At 41.3% G+C, this 19,219-nt stretch overlaps 1 protein-coding gene across 1 annotated transcript; it reads left to right on the plus strand.

Moving 5' to 3' along the window:
• Window positions 1-313: 313 nt before the first annotated feature.
• On the plus strand, window positions 314-18,248 carry rsf1a (remodeling and spacing factor 1a). Its single transcript, XM_086124788.1, has 19 exons — window positions 314-526; window positions 1,846-1,937; window positions 2,031-2,123; window positions 2,967-3,172; window positions 3,257-3,381; window positions 4,356-4,442; window positions 5,488-6,000; window positions 6,929-7,388; window positions 8,089-8,296; window positions 8,552-8,758; window positions 8,848-8,952; window positions 10,054-10,133; window positions 10,244-10,292; window positions 10,380-10,480; window positions 10,587-10,651; window positions 10,935-11,106; window positions 12,006-12,220; window positions 12,285-12,470; window positions 13,732-18,248. Exons 1-19 carry the CDS (start codon window positions 373-375, stop codon window positions 14,421-14,423), a joined length of 3,810 nt encoding a protein of 1,269 aa, XP_085980914.1. The 5' UTR covers window positions 314-372; the 3' UTR covers window positions 14,424-18,248.
• Window positions 18,249-19,219: the final 971 nt, after the last annotated feature.

The raw sequence follows: 19,219 nt of genomic DNA on the forward strand, positions 1-19,219 counted from the left end.
TAAACAAATTTGCATGAGCCGTTTCATGTTGCTTTATCGTGCACGTTTGGTGAATGAGGTCAAAAAACAAAACCACGCTGGGTTGCTGCTGTTGTCTTTCTATCGCGATATATTCTTCTAAATTCTCACTTTGGAGTCAAGTGTAATCACACACCAGACATACCAGTAAAGATTTGCTGTCAATGTAAAAAAATATACCAGCGAAAACGTTTTCATGGGGCTTGGTGGTTTTATGCTGAAAAAGCTTACCCGGATATTGTAGTCTTTCTCCAACCACCACCTTGCCAGCCCGTGTCCCCCATTCATTCCCTTTGACTCGCATCCTCCCAGCGGTGGCCGGCCCTCCCCTCCCGCTTCAGTTCGCCTTGAAACATGGCTGCTCCGGCGTTGCTCAGGAGCTCCGAGCCGGCGCTGTGCCCGAGCTTCGCGGAGGTCTGCTCGTTCCTGGAGCGCTACGGGGCCGCCCTCGACCTGCCTGAGATGACGTTCCCGCAAATGGAGGGCTACCTGCGCGACAAGACGTCAGGTGAGAGGCTCATTTTTGTCAATATTGTGGCGAAAGGAAGAAGTGGTGGAATAGCTGCGACACTCGGAGGAGGAGAAGGAGGAGAAGGGGGAGAAGGGGGGCACCCGGGCACCATCGCTACTCTCATCGCGATGATGGTGAGGGTGATGAAGATGTCTGTTCGCTTTGGTTAACCTCACCAGCCTTCGTACGACGTTACACCACTTAGCGACATTATGGCCTCGCTTTTCAGTCTTCCGCCATTTGATAAAACAAGCAGCCAGAAATGAGAACAAGTTCCGAAGTTTGAACCCGGAGAAACCATCGAAGCTAACACCAAGCTAGCGCACCGCCACCCCCGCCCCCCCCCAAAAACCTTCACTCTCATTTGCTGTGGAAAAACAAACAAACAATGATTTTAAGTGGCTGAGTGGTGCCCAGAGTCATTTAGAAGTGACGAGACGTGGTGGATGTTGTGTGAAAGAGAAGAAGAGCAACAACAAAACTTAAAATGAGTGAATGTAATGAAGAGAAGGTAGCCATGATGCAGCCTGGTTAGCTCTACCGCCTTGAGTCTTATCAGGTGTACTTTTTTATTTGCTTTCATTCACTGGCAACAGGAATCGAATTTCGAACTGAAATTAAACTTCACGTTTGTTTGTTTATTTTTACAGTAATGTAATCGTCACTGTTAAAGAAAACGGGAGGGAGGGTCGCTAATAACAGTGGATGAGAATTGGTTGCTGTCAAATTTGCGCATGCGTAGTAGGGGCATGCACAGCGAGCTAGCTCGAGAAATTAGCATTGATGCTGAGAGTTCACACACGCGCTATACTTGTTTATTGTCATATTTGTGGCTTAATAAATCGCAACGAGTTCCACTCAAAATGTTACCGTACACCACCTGAGCCTGCTTTTGTAAATCGAGTAGTTTTAGTTTTAAATACCGTGTCGTGTGACGTCGTAACCGTGATTTACGACAGTACTTCCGATGTTTTATTGATGGAATAAAATATCTATCTGAGTGGTTGCACTTAAATTTAATGTTAGTATCATGTTTTAATATTTTTTATTGAAAGACAGTTGTTGCATTCAGTGAAAGTCTAAAATCATTATTTGTTGTTAAAGGCATGCATCCATCTAAAACTTGCAATGTGCACACGTCTGCTACAAGCTAAGCTTGAAAGCAACAAGAAGCTGTAGCATCCATTAACGAAAAAGAGAGATTTGCTCTCTTCTCTTACATCTTTTATTTAGTTTAAGGTAGTTCAAAGAAAGTGGACAATGTCGGTATACATTTAAAGATTTACATTTCCAGTCATTTTCACTTTCCTTTTCAGTTCCAAAACCTCTCATAGATCTTCACGTGAAGCTCCTTCGAAAGCTCGGCAAGAGCGTGACAACGGAGCGCTGGGAAAAATACCTGGCCAAAGCAAGTGAAGCACTCAGTTGGTCCAAAGTTGATTTGAGATCTGTGTGAGAATGAGGTTTCAAAGAGCTAAATCTGCTGTTAATTTTCTTGTAGAGTTGCCAGGAGCTGAACAGCGCCTGGGCCTGGGATCTGGAACAGAACGGCTATCAGGACATGTCCATGGAATGCAAGTCCGGCATTCTCAAAGTATGACATTCCCACATCTTCAAATAGTCCACAGAACAAAATTGTTCCAATCATATGTCATTATGTCCCTGTGTCACAATCCCACACAGATTGATAATTTCTTGGTGCCTGCCTACCTTTTAAAAGTATTAAGTTCCTTAAAAATGACACTTAATACTGGAATTTGCTGGTCACAGGTCTTAAAAAAATCCTCACTGTAGTCCAATTGTGTCCAAAAAAGTCAGTATTTAATTTTGTAGCACGTCGATTAGGTAGCTGTATGTAATCTGTATTGATAAGTGAACCAAAATCATTACATATTGTAGCTGAAATGTTTTCACAACCTTTCCTAGTACACTTTAATGTAAAGCCTATTTTGTCCACTCAGTGCTGACTTTTAATGAATGAGCAGTTTTAAGTTTGATCAACTTGACCGAGAAATCATTTTAAATTTGGATTTGTACAACCTCAAAATCAGTCACACAACCCTTCCCGAGTTCAAGCATTCATTTGACTTTTATTTGAAGAAATCTAACAGCACTCGACTAAACAAAAATGACACAAACAGTATATCTACTAAAATAATGATGGGCTCATCAATTAACTCACACATTTACGTTCTCATTTGAAATCTGGACCTGTTGAAATCATTCTGTAAAATGAGTGGCAGCATGTGGACCGACAGGCCAAATGTATTTTCTGCCATCTCGTGGTGGAGTATTTCAGTTTTGTCATTATATATTGCAGGTATACAGTAGACAAGATTGACAAAGAAAATAAAATGAGGCAAAAGAACAAAATTGGAAAATGTGTCATAGCACAGTGGTTGGCAATCACTTTATGTGACTTCATGCGTTTTCTCAGTATCTTTGCGAGTGCCAATTTGACGACAACTTCAAGTTCAAAGCGGTGATCAACGAGGAGGAGCCGGACAAGATGCGCCTGCAGCCCATCGGGCGGGACAAACAGGGCCTGATGTATTGGCTACAGCTGGACCAGGAGCAAAACATCCGGCTGTACACGGAAGAGCAGGACGACCTGGACGGCTCCACCTGGAGATGCATAGTCAGGTACCGGAACCAAACGGAAGGTCTACTTTGCCATCCGGATTGCGTTTCTCTCAACTCGAGTGTCCTTGCCAACGGTCCCCTCAGGAGCCGTAATGACCTGGCTGATGCTCTGGAAATCCTAAAGGCCCAAGTCTTCCCAAACCTGAACCAGGACCAAGAGCAGAAACTGTCTGAATCCGGGAGCTGCAGTCCTGCTCACAGAGAAACAGGTGAATGAATAAACAATATTTCATATTTTCAAGTTGTCATCAAAAAATGCTTTGAAAGCAAACAAACATAAAAGTGATCCACAGTTAGAGGATATTATCATTGCTTGGCAAGCAGTATATTTCAGCAAATGGAAAAAGGCATCATGCCGCAAGGCTACCGTGGAATAAAGAGGAACTGTTGCAAGATTTCTCAGACAGTTGAAGTATCCAAAAGAATTCATTTGTTCCCAGGCTGTTTTCAACACTTGTGATTGGTAATAATTAGTTAAAATTACAGCCTGAATATGATTTGTTGAAAATATCAGTGAGAATATGTTCTGTTCATTTTGGAAACGTCTACAGTATGTGAGCTAAAACATGGCCCACATTTCCTCAAATTGTATCTGACCGCATTCATTTACTCATGCAGAGACTCTCCTATTTGTATGAATGCATTAATATGCAATATCCTATACATACTTTGTTTTATTCGGTCTGCGATTCATGGGTTTATCGTTGTTCACTCAAAGTCAACTGTGATAGATTCCAGCTCACTCATGTCCTTAATGAGTAAAAGTGCCACAGAAAATGAATGGATTTTATTTGGTTAAGTGAGTTATTGTGAGGGTGACCTGATGGTGCAGTGTTTAGCGCGTCAACCTCACAGTGCAGAGGTCGTGGGTTCGATCCCGGCTCCGGCCTTCCTGTGTGGAGTTTGCATATTCTCCGCGGGCCTGCGTGGGTTTTCTCCGGGTACTCCGGTTTCCTCCCACATTCCAAAAACATGCATGGCAGGCTGATTGAACACTCTAAATTGTCCCTAGGTGTGAGTGTGAGCGCGGATGGTTGTTCGTCTCTGTGTGGTTGTTCATGTGGGTGATAGGCTCCGGCAACCCTTGTGAGGATAAAGTGGTTCAGAAAATGGATGGATGGAGTTATTGTGAGAGAAATCTACTGTACAGTCACCTGACATTCTTTCTTGTGTGGCATCAAAGTGTACGAAGATGGCAAACACCTCAAGAACTCAGAGGATGTCGCTGATAGTATGGAAGTTGAAAAAGACGAGAAACCCCTCAAACAAGGTAAGTTTAACATTACATAAGTGACTTTAAACTAGGGCTGTGACACTCATCAATTGTTTTAGTTTCTTGGGACAATTTTTATTTTAGTTGTGTGGGTTTTATTTATTTATTTAAAAGTTTTTGGGGGGAAGTGGCTTCTATAGTGTAGTTTGTATGTTGCAAAATTTGTTTTTTTTCCCCCCACATGTTGAAATGTTTTGACCTTAAGGTATGTGCTTCCAAGCTATTTTGCTAAGGTCGCCCTGCCTTACCTGTACAACTGTGCATGAGAAAAAAGCATAAGAGAGCTAGAGGATGTACAACAAAGACATGGACAAGCTGACCAGCAGCTTGTTGTCATATTTTTTTAGATGATAAATTGTTGAACATTTAAGATGTCATTTATTGGGGGTATGTTTAGTCTACAAATTAATTTTCACGTGTCATTTTTGCCCAGACATATAAAGAACATGGGAGATTGTTGTCACCACTTGACAGAAATTCATGCGGGTCCTTTACAGTTGCTGTCGGCCTCTTGGTAGCATCCTTGACCAGTTTTCGTACTGCCTTTTCAGCAATTTTTTAGCGTAGAGAGTGTCCAGTCCTTGGCATTGTCACTGCTGAGTCATGTATTTTTTTCATTTAATGATGAGTATCTGGTATTCCGTGTAATAATAATTTCATTTAAGGCTTAGAATTTAATAATCTGTTTTAACGAAGGATGCAGCCAATTATAGCAGAGGTGGATAACAGCCTGAGATGTTTTAAGCATTTTTTGGGGGGGGGGGTCAAAATGTGATTTAGGCCATTATTTTAAGAGGGTGGTGATATCAAGAAAAGCTCACCCGAGCAATTGAACTTTATTTGGCACTTAAGATGTGTGTGCTGACTTCCATTTAACATTAGGGTGAATGTGACTGGCTGAATCTGAAGTCCCAGAGGACCCACACACTTGTCTAACAATGTTTTCACAGTGTTTTTTTTCCCTCTACGCAAAAAAAACCCATTACAATCTGAAAAAAGGATTTTGGTGAAAAAAAAATGTCTTGTCATTTTCTGCTCCTAGTGGGCAACAAGGAGCAGACAGTGAGCATCAAGCAGGAGGCGAAAGAGGAAAAGACCAGTGATCAAGCGCCTCCCATCGATAACCATGTGAGCACCATCACCTCTGTCATCAAATCAGAGAGCCGGGATTTGTCTGTCGTCATGACGACAGTGCCCAAGCAGGATGCAAACAAGGAAGAGGAGACCGAGCGGTCCGTGGTCAGGAGCAGTCAACAGGCTAAGATACCACTGAAGAAGAGAGAGCTGAAGCTCGCTGAAAGCTACCATGGCAACCACCTCAACAATAACAACAACAGCAGCAGCATCATAGTGTGCAACCCCTCAGTCATACAGAGTAAGGATGCCTCATTAGCACCAACTGGCGGCCAGGCAGCTCAACAGCACCCTGAGCTGGCTAACGGGAGGTCATCAATCGTGTCGCGTCACGTGGGGGTCATCCGTGGACCGACATCCAACGAAGAGAACGGCTGCAAAGCGGCGGAGGAAGAGAAGAATGTACAGGGATGCAACGCAAGTATGGAAAATATGGAATTTGATTCATTTCCTGCCCTGAAAAAGTATGAAAAGTGGAAACTACAGTCAATCCTCCCTTAATGAAAATCAGTAATATAGAGAGACCGGCCAGTAAAAAAAAAAAAAAAAGAAGAAATTGTGCATAGTTTTATATCTTCCACCCTCTTTAAATACAGAGAAAATTATTAAAACATACTTTATAAAGTATTTCTTAGGACGTGTTTTCATTTGCTCACAGCCAATAAATGGGAGCTTATCAGATAACATCACTGTGAGGAAATGAAAAGGGACACGTGCTGCTACAGTTGTCCAAACAAAGCATGCATGCTTCAACCTGTCACTCCCAGGAGAGGTTTAAAAGTAACGCCTAAAGAATTAAACATTGTACTGCATATTTAAACACCACATTTTTCATCCAAGTCAGATCATTTCAGCCAACAAGTCCACTAGCCTAATGCTAACTTCTAATGTACAACGGCATAGATGGGCTCACAGAAATAGCAGATGTTGCAGATGATGATCCGAAGAGATGTAATCCATCAAAATCATTTTACAACATTGACCTTAAAAATAAATGCTCCAGAAGAAACATACAGCGAAAGGTTTTGCGAACTTTTTGCTAAACTTTGTTTGTCACAGGCATACAAAGATCTTAATCAGTGGAGGTTCGTGCTTCCTTTACACCATTTACTACTATGAGTCTGGACTGGATTTTGTTGACGTCTAGTTGTAGTTTAATGAATAGTTGAGGATAGGTTCCATAGACAAAAATGGAAATACATTTACAAATGTAAACAATGGGGTATTTTCAAAATAATATGAATTAGTCAAATGTTTTTACAACCAAGGTTTAGCTGATTTTTTAAAAAAAACAATATGGTCAGTTTGATCTGGAAAAGGTTTAGAATTTTAACATTTGAAATGTGTAGGAACCCTGGAGATGGGGCGCATGTCGGTGCTGGTGAGGAATGACCCCGTCGTCGTGGAGACGGCACGCGTCGACCAGGGTGTGAAAACAAGCGCTGACAACGAAACAGAGGAAAATGTCCCTCAGGGAGAGGATCCCGACTTGGGAACACGAGACCTTCACATGGAAACAGAAGGAAACAAAGATGACCACCAGAAGGACGTGAGTACTTTAGGAAAAGTGGAAGCAGAGTTGAGGGACGAAGAAGGCATCAATGGTGCGTTAGCGGATCAGTCAAGCAAGAAGGATGCCGACGGGAAGCCGTGGCCAAGAGAGGAGGCCTCCTCGGAGCTCCAGAAGGAAGGAATCCGCTTGAAGATCAAGATTCCGCCTCATCGCAGGAACAAGTTGAAGGCCAAAGAGCAGCAGAAGGAGGCGTCACAAAGGGGAAGGTCCCTCAGGAGGTCTGCCAGGATCTCCAGGTTTGTCAACCGCGTCAAACATTGACACGATAACAGTAAAAAACAAAACAAACAAAACATATGCCAATGACCTTATTCAAAACAGATTTAGTCCTTTTTGTTCTCCCTGCTTTGAGGATGTGGCCAAGTAATCTAATTGCGATTTTCTATTTTTTTTTCTCTCCTCAATATTGCAATTGTAATTTGATTGTCTATTTTTTCAATATCCTCTTCCCATATATTGTTTCACAAACACAAAGAAACTACAATTAACAATAGCAGATATACATACATGTTTTGGTCTTGTAGGTGTGGGTTTTTGGGAATTAATATGAAAGACAGTTTATCCACTTCCATTAGTTAATTTACTAAACACTTTGACTTGCAGTCTTTTAAATATTTACTTTGGCAACCTCATTAACTTCCACCAAACAAGCATAAAGTCATAAATCAGATTACACGTGTATGTATGCATGTATTTAGAAAAAAATAAACCCTGCTGATCAACAGAAATACCCCCCTCATTTTTTTTTAAATTGCAGCCTTTGAATTTGAAAATAGCATTCAACTGTATATTGCAATCTCAGTTTTGAATTTGATTACCGTAATTGTTCAGCCCGAATTGCTGTAGCTTTTTTTCTAATGCCAAACAAACGTTGTTTTCCCCCTGTCATTAACTTGCATCATCTTCCACAAAATATGTGCTTTGTCAACCATGCAGGCCAAGCTCCAAGGCAGCTGAGAGCCCGAAAAAAAAGAAAGGGCAACGAAAGCAGATGAGAGAAGATGATGATGATGGTGATGATGACGATGACGACGAAGAGGAGGAGGAGGAGGAGGAGGAGGAAGATGAAGACAATGAAGAGCAAAGTGTTGCTGCCAAGAAAAATGGAAAAGCAAAGGCTGTCATCCATACGAGGAAGCGCAGGGTATCGTAGCCTCTACTACACTCTGTCATCGTTGCTCATTCTCGGGGCAGATTATATTGACATGGCAACACAAGGATACTACTAGAATATGATGAAAAATCAAAGGTCCTTCCCATTCTGTACAAGTACTGTTAGCAGTGCAGCCAAGAGAAAAGCTACCAAATTAATATTATTCCACAGAACAAATATTTGAATTTTAGTTGTAAATGTAACTCAATGCTTTTGATAGTGACCCGCCACCTTTTTGATGTTCAGGGTAAGCGGAGACACGGGCATCCCCGTTGGTCCAACATCAAACGCCACAAACAGAATGAAGAAGATGAGGAGGTGGTGGTGAATAAAGCTGAAGGTGGCGAGGAGGCCAATGAAGGAGGAAGCCGCTCGGATGACTCGTGCCAGTCTGAGGACCTTCCCAAGGAGGACGCCTGCACTCACTGCGGTCTTCCCAACCACCCGGAACTGGTACGTAACTTTTTTTTTTGTTTAAATCTGAATGATGTCATCGCTGAGGTTTGCTGTGGCTTCATCTTGTTTGCGCGTGTCATCATTAGATTCTGTTGTGCGACTCATGCGACAGTGGATATCACACAGCCTGTCTACGACCGCCACTCATGCTCATCCCGGATGGCGAGTGGTTCTGCCCACCCTGCCAGCACGTAAGTCACCCTCGGGAGAATTGTCATGCCTGAATTTACACTGCTGGGCCAAGTGCCCAATTTTAGATTTAACACCTTGACCTCATCTTATTTCCATGTAAATGTGTGGAAATTGGGCATATTAGAAGCGAACAGACCTTATACGTGGTGTAAATTGAGCGATTACTTAGTAACCGATGAAATAATTGATATGGTAATCGATTAATTTGTGACAGCACTGTCACAGATAAAGCGGCAAAAATCCCATATTGGTCATACTCTAACGTACACAGGCGTCAACACCAGATGGTGACAACATTGAGGTCAGTAATATGATGTATATGATCCAGATATTAATTATTACAATGTTGATTTTGATCTGGGCTGACTCTCCCTTCCCCGTATTTTAAAATGGAAATGGTGATAAGGTAACATCTGTTATCATATTTCATCTTTTAAACACCTAACATTGCATATTTATCATATTGGTTTTGTTTGCGCATTGTAGCATATTTACATCAGATTTCATCTTTAATAGGCCTAATGTAGAATAGTTGCATTATATTTAATTTATATGCACACAGAGCTAATGTCAGTTCCCTTCTAATATGCTATATTTACATAATACTCTTTACATCTGTATCATGGCGCATTTGGACCATAGAATGAAATCTATGGTCTGGCTATAAATTTAATTTATTAACACCTCTGATGCGACATATTTACATAATATTTGGTGTCTGATCACCTCTAATGTCGCTTACTCGTCTATACTTTCATATTTACAGCAGGTGTTTATTTACGTTGTTTGTACAGAATTCGGGATCAGATTTAGAAGAGGCCTGAAAATATCTGAGTCCATGCCCCCCCACCCCACCCACCCCCTCCCACACACACACCCATTTCTCCTGCCATGTCACATTTTATAATTGTGCCACTTAAGGGAAATATATTGCGATGAGTGCACGCAGCTAAATTCGACTTCTGCTGCCTTTTGCGCCTGTACTGTCAAGAGTGAAATAAGTACAGTAGCTGTGATATTGTATCGAACCAATCACACATGTTTTTAGCGATGCTAGCTCATTACTGGTGCTGCTAATAGCCTGTGTTTTATGCGTACAGAAGCTTCTGTGTGAGAGACTGGAGGAGCAGCTGCTGAACCTGGACAGCGCGCTAAAGAAGCGAGAGCGTGCAGAGAGGAGGTGAACGCGCATGCACATGACACACACACACACTTCCGATGAGATCACAAACTAGTCCAGCAACGTACACGAACGTGTTGATGAGCTTAAATTACATATGTCTGCGCCAGGCGGGAACGGCTGGTGTACGTGGGGATCAGCGTGGAGAACATCATTCCTGTGAGTGTAGAGCTAAATGGAGGACACCCCCCCCCCCCCCCACACACAGAGATTTAAAACTTAAGACATTTTATTGTGTCCTCACAGGGAAATGAGGAAGATGAAAAGATGGCCAAAAAAAAGGATGCCATAAAGTCTAAAAATTTGGGGAGGAGGTCAACCAGAGCCAGGAAGCACATCAGTTACAGGTTAGTGTGTAACCGGTTAACCGGCATCACTGGTTTAATATGTTTACAATATGTTTAACTGGTCTAAAAACTACATATGACATTTTTTTTTTTTTTTTTGCTTCAGATTTGACGACTTTGACGATGCCATTGACGAGGCCATCGAGGAAGACGTTGGTGACATAAACACCGGTGAGTGGACCACGTTAGGATTAAAAACATCAAAATGGCCACTTGCTTTTGATTTTTGTGTCACTGTCATATTTCCTCATCTTGTGGTCAGGAGGGTTCATCCACTCAAATACAGATGGGGAAGCAAAGTTGTCCGAGCAAAATTTTTGTTTAATTTTTTCACCAATAAATGATTTAGCATGGTGAATTAAATTACAGTAGGGGCCACGATTTTGAGTGAATAGGGTGCTTCACGCAAGAACCTTCCCTCGGAATAACCCCCGGTGATGCCATGTCCCGTCAGGGGGAGCCAGAGACATTGCCGCCGGCGCCGCATTGTCTGAGGACGACGGCACGGCGAGCCACTGCCGGCCGATGACGCTTGCCGCGCGAAACAGGAAGCGCCGGCGTCTCAACGACCTGGAGAGTGACAGCACGGCAGTGGAGAGTGAGGACGACTTCACGCTCAGCAACAGGTGACATCATCATCATCATCATCACTGCGAGATATGGGACATTTGCAGCGCAAATTGAAAAAACATAATTGCTCCAAAGAACAAGGCGTGTGCAGGAATAGTGGTTATGATTGCATGACTGTCCATGTCTTATGTATTTTATTTTCTTAACTGTTCTGTACTTTGTTTCAGCTGCAGCTGGTGTGAAAGTGCTACATAAATAACAATCTATTGTACATATTGTCTGTTATTTATTGGCATCCCTGATTAAGATGTGTTAAAAGCTTTGAAAAAAGAAGTTTTGTTAATTTGGGTTAGTTGGGTTGGCCTTAACAATTTTGCATACAAAGAAAGCATCTTTAATTTAGTAATAATTGGTTTATGTATTCATGTTTGGTCAAGTAGGCATTTCTACTTATATATTTAACATTTTACCTTTTGTTTAGTAGTGATTGGTTAATTTATTCATTGGAAATACAGTAAAATAGTTAAACTATTTTAACATGTCTTAATTTAATGTAGTAATTTTTTTTAATTGTAAATAAATACAAATGAAAGCGACAGTCTAACATGTGAAAAAATGTTTCTTTTAAATTCAAATTTAGTAATTGCAAGTAATACAGTTAAGAAATGGTAAAATAAGCAATTTTAACCTATATATTTAACATTATTAAATTTAATTTATTGAATGATTGATGCATCCATTTGTTGTAAAGAATAAAAATACAAACATTAAAACCTAATTAGTTTAATATTAAAATATGTACACATTTTGCACTGAACACTTAAATTTTTTTTTAACCACATTGCTGTGGTCCCTCTGTCCCTGAATTGAAGAAGTTCACTGTGGTCCTTGAGTGGAAAAGTTGCACCGCCCCTGGTTTAGATTATTTGTAACTTGCTGAATTTTCCTTGTTCAGCTCTGAAGACGAAGAATTCGCAGGCTCGGGAGCCGCCGCTGACGATGATGAGGAAGATGAGGATGGTGGTAGCTGGGACAGTGCGTCGCGGCCCAAACGGACAGCGAGAGCGGGGGCCAAGTACAAAGCGGGCATTACCAAACACAGAGTCGGGAGGCCACCGGGGCGCCGGCGGAGACGTTCCTCCGAGGACGAGGAGGAGGGCAGCGACGAAGGTGAGTCTAATGGATCTCATGAAGCGATCGTATTCAAATATGCTCACGCCTCTTTTTCTGAAAGACTCCGATCAGTACAGTGACATGTCGGATAAGAAGCGTGGCGGGCTGAGGCGCGGCCAGCGGCAGCAGGTCAACTATCGGGAGACGTCGGAATCGTCGGACAATTCCCGGACATCTGCCAAAAAGAAAGAAGTGAGACCACGCGGGCGGCCACGTAAGGAACGTTTCTCTAGCGACTACAGCAACGGTAAGTGCTCCCCACAGAAATCTTTGAGCATAAGTACAAGGAGTGCTTGGTTTCGACAGTTAAATTCCTACGGCGCTGAATTTGTACGCAAGTCGGGACCAGCCGAAGTCTGTCAGCAACCGATACTAGAATAGTACTGAAGTCATAAATACAGCAAATGTTTATATGATAAACACGACGAGGCCATAAATATAAAACAGTCAAATGAAAAATGGTAAGCACACCACTGAGTGTCGATACTCTCGTGAACCGAAGACTGCTTGTAATTTTTCAGTTAATATTGTTTCCCTTGCCTCATATTTTTGTATTTTTTTCCCTAAAATCTTTTTTTTGTTTCCTTTTAGTAGTAGTGCTATTTCGAGAATTTCTCTTTCTCCCCATTATTTTTTGTTTCATCTAATATTTCATCTTTGGATACTCAGATTTTGTTTCTAATATTTTACCATTTTAAAATATATATTCTATATTTCAGTTTCACAAATTTCACATTCCCCCGCCCCCATTTTTTCATCTAATATTTTTCTATTTTCCAGTTTCATCCAGCATGTGGTTTTTCCAATACAGTGCTCATTTTGTGTATTTTTCATCCCTTTATTTTGTTCTGTTTTTCCAAATTATGTATATTTTGTACATTCCTAATATTTTGTCTGTTTTCTGAGTACATTTTTCATCCCTTTATTTTTCTCTAATATTTGTAACTTTTCATCCAGTACTTTTCCCACTATTTTCCCCTATTATATCTTTCAAAACTTTTTTTTTCCCTAATCGTATATTTTATAATTGTTCAATTTTGGGGGGAATATATTTCCATTTTCCCCCTAATGTTTTTTTTTCTCAATTTTTTTTTCTATCATTGTGTTTTTGACATATATTGGTTCTAATATTGTATCTTTCATCTAATATTTATGTAATCTTCTCCTATTTCGGCATTTGTATAGGATATTCTACATCGAATATCGGATTTTTTTTTCTTTGTGTTTCTGTTGTGGGGGCAGGATGATAAAATCCACCACATTGTGACATCACAGTTGGGGAGAAGTCCAGAATGGCTCACTCTGACACATTTTTAGAAATAGTCAGATAACAACCGGCTTCCTTAGTTGTTTCATTTCACACTTAACCCTCCAGAGAGAGAGACAACTATATGTATTCAAAACATTAAAAAGTTCATTTTCCATCATATGCCCCCTTTAAATTTTGAAATAAATATTACTCTGCTTCATGTGCATTGCGTTTAAAATCATCATACTTGTTCTTCCAGCGTCACCTTTCTCACGTGACTCTGAAGAGGAGGATGAGGACAAAGGTGGTCAGGGGAAGAGGAAGCGAGAGAAGCGGCGAGGACTAGGAGAAGAGGAGGATGTCTCCACTCACCACTCCAAAGCCAAGCGAAGGCGACGCAACCAAGAGGACGAGGAGGATACAGAGGAGGAAGAAGATGATGGCCAGCCGAGAGGGAAACGGCGTCGATGGAAGCCTTCAGAAGAAGATGAGGAGGAAAGGAGGAACATCTTGAGGACGGGTAAAGAGGACGACGACCCAGAGAAGATGGGCAGAGGGAAGAGGCGGGAGATGTTGTCCCAGCAGCGGCGCAAGCGTCTGGCTCAGATGCTGAAGAACAGAAGACCCTCCACAGACGAGGACGACTCGCAAGAATCTGAGTCCTCCTCTGAGGAGGACCGGCCCGTTCGCAAAAGACTCAACCGTATCGACTCGGACGAGGAGGAAGAGGACGAGGAGTCGGAGGAGACGAAAGATGACAGTGAAGCTGGAGACAAGGTGCGAGGACTAAGCAGACTCGGACAATCCAGGGGGGCCGCACGTGGCACCGTGCCCAGGGACGCTGAAGCAGCGGGTGGGCAGGGCAAACACAGCAGCCCCTCGCACGATGAGGAGGACGAAGAGGCCAAGTCAGACTCGTTAAACTCTGTCCACAACAGTCCGCGCTCGTGATCCGTTCTTCGGCGGTTCGACTTTCTAGGCCGGGGGTTCTCAAACTTTATAGGTCCAGAGAAGACATGTTTCCAAGGACACCCCCCCCCCCCCCACGACACCCCGAAATAATCCTAGCACCAGTTAAACATAACTTCCATGTTCAACTCGAAACGCCAGAGGAATTTAAACAATTCCAAGTTACAATAACAAATCCTTTTTTTTTTTTTAAGGGAAAAACATTTGAAATGTTATGAGAATAAAGTTGCTTGTTTTTTTTCCAAGAAGGAAAAAATGTCATCAACAAGAACAAAGATGTTTTCTGACTTGTTAAAAAGTTGTAACATGAAGAGTTAAATCATATTCTGCCAAGATAAAGTCAGAATAGACATTCCAATTTCAAGCTTTATGAAAGTGGCAACGAAAAGAACGACAAGGACCATACAATTTATGATGATGTCTTATGAATGAGGATTTAATCTAACACTTTATTCATATTATTTTCACATTTATTCTAATGGAGTCAAGGTTTTAATGACAGAAGAACATTAGAAGTGAGCTTAAAAAGTACAAATTTATTCTTGTAATATAAGCCTTGGATTCTAAAAAAATAAAATAAAATCTCTAAAATTCACCAATTTTATCGAGTTCCTTGGCGCCAAGATGTCACCAAAATGAGACAGTTATTCCAGGATTTTTTTTTGGAGAAGAGAAGTTTGAGTCGTATGAGAATAAAGTCATAAATTGTTGTCTTAACAAGAACAAAGATACATTTTGGCTGAAAGAAAACAATTTTTCAAGATAAATTCCGAATGTTATGTCATCTGAGCAAGGGAAGAACGTCATCAAGAGTGAATTCCAAAAGGTACAACTTTATTCTCATAATACACCCTTTATTTTACAAAATATCCCTTTTCTAATAAATAAAAGATATATTTTTAAAAATAAATAAATAATACTACTTACCCAGGGCTGTCAGATTTATGTGACGATACATCACAAAGCTGTTAGTAATTGTAATTCGTTTAATGTGTTATTTTTTTGGTTCACCAGTCCCTACACATTGGTAATCACTTTTCAAAATTGTACAACATAATTGAATGCAGGTTATTTCCACAGACCCCCAAGCTAAGGGAACCCCAGTTTTAGAACCACTGTTCAGCACATTGTCGTGATCATAAAAGGAACGCCTGGAGATCACATGATTGTCACGGACCTGACTCTCCCCTCGACCCTCGTGGTCCTTCTGGCAGCACTTATTCAGTAGCCCCGGCCTCCACACTCTGGATCATGAGACTTGAAGTAACTTTTTGACACTGCTGTACATAGCGTGTGGCCCGGCCGTGCGCTCTCTCTCTCTCTTTCTCTCTCTCGCTCTCTCTCGCTCTGTTCCTTTTGTAAAATAATAGATGTTGCATTTTAGTCCTCTTGTAAAATATAGTGTTCTATTTTCTCAAAGAAGGACGAGGAGCAGCATTGCGGCAGTGAGCGGCCAGCAGATGCCAAGTTTGAGGCGTTGAGACACCTTGGATGTGGTTAAAAAGCAGACCAGGCCGATGCCCCCGATGGCCATAATGATGTCAGGTAGAAGGAGATCCCTCATTTTATATTTGCATAAGTCCGATTGGAAAATGTATGGTAAATTTCTAGGGGGAATTTATGATGGGGACTCTAGGGTACGTTCCAAAATTAGAAGCTTTCGGGAAATAACTGACAATGGAAGGGAATTTCATTCAAGCAGGTGGCACGGTGGAAGACTGGTTAGCACGTCTGCCTCACAGTACAGAGATCGTGGGTTTAAATCGGCCTTCCTGTGTGGAATTTGCATGTTTTCCCCATGCCTGCATGGGTTTTCTTCGGGTACTCTAGTTTCCTCCCACATTCCAAAAGCATACATGGCAGGTTAATGGAACACCAAATTGTCCCTAGGTGTGAGTGTGAGCGCAGATGGTTGTTCGTCTATGTGTCCTGCGACTGGCTGGCAACCAATTCAGGGTGTCCCCCGCCTACTGCCCGAGGACAGCTGCAATAGGCTACAGCATGCTCGCAATCCTTGTGAGGATAAGTGGATTCGAAAATGGATGGATGGATGGTATCATTCAAGCTTGGCCTGAGCCATTTAAAAAAATAACAATACTGATCAACAACAAATTTTCATCTGAGATGGCTTTATGTGTCCCGATATATATTTTTGACACAGATTTTAAAAAAAAATCTATTTACTTTATTTCCTAGGACATTAGACTTGGGTGATAGTAGGTGGGGCACACTGTAAACTGGTTCCCAGCCAATCGCAGGCCACAAATAGACAAACAACCATTTCCTTGCATCTCTGTTAAAAATAAATAAATAAATAAATGTGATCCCACATCCCCGCCCCCAATAATTACAATTTAATATGCAATTATTTTTTCAAGTTTCTCTTCCCACTTTTTTTTTTTTTAACCCTGGAGAACCCATCCATCCATCCATCCATCCATTTTCCGAACCACTTAATCCTCACTAGGGTTGCGGGGGGTGCTGGAGCCTATCCCAGCTGTCTTTCGGGCAGTAGGCGGGGGACACCCTGAACCGGTTGCCAGCCAATCGCAGGGCACACAGAGACGAACAACCATGCGCACTCACGGGGTCAAATTTGGCCCCTATAAATTCTGCTACTCAAATGCTACCCTTAAATCCCAAAGGGTCAAATTTGGACCTAATCCTAAATTAGGATTAAAGCATTAAATATTTGAAAAAACATTTTGGTGTTCAGTGAACATATAGCAGTCATTTAATGTAAAAAAGCAGTCATTTTCCAAAGAAGAAAAGGATTCTTGGGTTCTCCAGGGTTAAACAAGCACGAAACCCATGGGCAATGTGACATCAATTTCGAATGACATCATTTGGCAGTGCTGGGCAAAATGGCCGCCCCATAGATGGATGAAAACAGGTGCATTTTCTGCTTAATTCATATTCCACAAACAATATTAATCTGAATACCATTTCATACTAATAAGGGCAATGTAATATATTATTGCAAAGAAATGTTTTGACTTCCATTTTAAAGTCCACTGTACTCGTATGCACTTTGTCCTAACTGGTAAGACAATTCAGCAAAGTATTTGAACAACATGTTCCTACTCTTTGCACTAGTTGAGAAAGAGTTTAACTGGTAGAAATAATAGCACACAGGTGTCAACAAGTGCACAGTTGTGGCTCACTAGTTGTCCGAGGTGTGCAAAAATGGCACACAGTTGTAAAAAGAACAAACAAAAAAAAAACTCTTCGACTGGTGTGCTGAATTGTCTTACGAATGAGAAGAAAGAACGTACAAGAACCTTAAACTGGTTATGCTTGGTATCGAAGATATGTTCAAGCAAGGTTCCATATACTTTCCAACTGCTATGATTTTTTTTCATAAAATAGTTTTTTGGGCGGTTGTTTTTCTTTATTTCATTTTATTTTTTCAAGCGCAAGCAATAGTTTTGGCTTAGAAAAAGTGTCCCACTGGAATGAAATCTAATTGTCACACACAAAAATATATACAGTACTGTATATGTCAGATTTTATATTCAAGGTCCCGGTTTAACTGCAGTAATGCAGTTTTTCTATCCAATCAGAGCTGAGTTTTTGTTCGGGAATTCACTTGGTCTCACATAGGTGTGGACAAATCTGCTGGCTCTGAATCAGACAAACAAAAGAAGTGGTTGTGTTTCCCAAGTGCACATTAGTCGGGATTGAAACGGATTGGACTGGACATGGTTGTGTGACTCTGTTGTTCTGTTACTGTAGTGTCACAATAATGTCACCTCAATGTTGTCTAAGTTATTAAAAAACCAGCACTGCGAGCATCTCCTCAAATCATACTGCAGCTGTTTTCTGTTTTTTAAGTCCTTTGTCCAGTAACATGTCATTGTCCCTTCCTTTACTGCAGGAAAATAAAGGGGACAGCACGATTCCATTATTTACTTGAAAAAAAAAGTAGTATTTTATTGCTTAAGTCAACTGTTATCATATACAATAAGCAATAAATCATGAGATAACCATTTGACCCACAATGGGGAGATTTATGCAAACACACAATTTGGTGGAATGGTCCATATGCTTTTATTTTACCATTATAATCAGTGATTATTAATTATGGTAAATTGACTTCATATTTCAATACAGTTATAGGTCTAGAATGCCTCCTCACCCATAAATATGAAATTAAACAACCATGTGACCTGACTATTTCTGAAAATGTGTCTGATTGGGCCATTCTGATCTCCGCCCGACTGTGACATCATAGGTCATTTATTTACATGACCCCTCCTACATCCCGAATCTCTTCACCTTGACTTGGCAGCAAAGTTCAAGAATGGTCGTAACATCTTCGAGGCATTTGAACTAAAATGTGTCAGAGCCATGTTATGAAGCCATCTGGGTCGGAGTTGCTCTGAAAATGTGGAAGGAAAAAATTGCATGCGTCCTCTTCAGAGGACCTACCAGCAATTCAGAATATAAACAGTTCCCGGTGTTTCAAAACTCACTTTAGGGGCCATAAATCCGTGCGTAATTTCCGTTAGTCACGTACGAGTCGCTCAAAGGAGGCTGTAACGTTTTATTTCGTCAAACTGTGACATAAACGTCACACTTGTAACAGCTAAACGCGCCGTTAATATTTTATCATGGAGTTACGTGCGTTATAGCTTAATTTAACTGTTGGGACATGTTACGCAACTCCCGCCAAGTGAAAAATCACGCTCAGAAAGAATGGAGGCGATGCATTTCCAGAAGTCGCTGTAGGACTCGTATACCTTCAAAATAAAAACTGACCGTTTGTCAGAGTTCAC

Source organism: Hippocampus guttulatus, chromosome 12 (assembly GCF_054856545.1).
Source record: "Hippocampus guttulatus isolate MCC_2025c chromosome 12, RoL_Hgut_1.0, whole genome shotgun sequence".
NCBI classification, from domain to species: Eukaryota; Metazoa; Chordata; class Actinopteri; order Syngnathiformes; family Syngnathidae; genus Hippocampus; species Hippocampus guttulatus.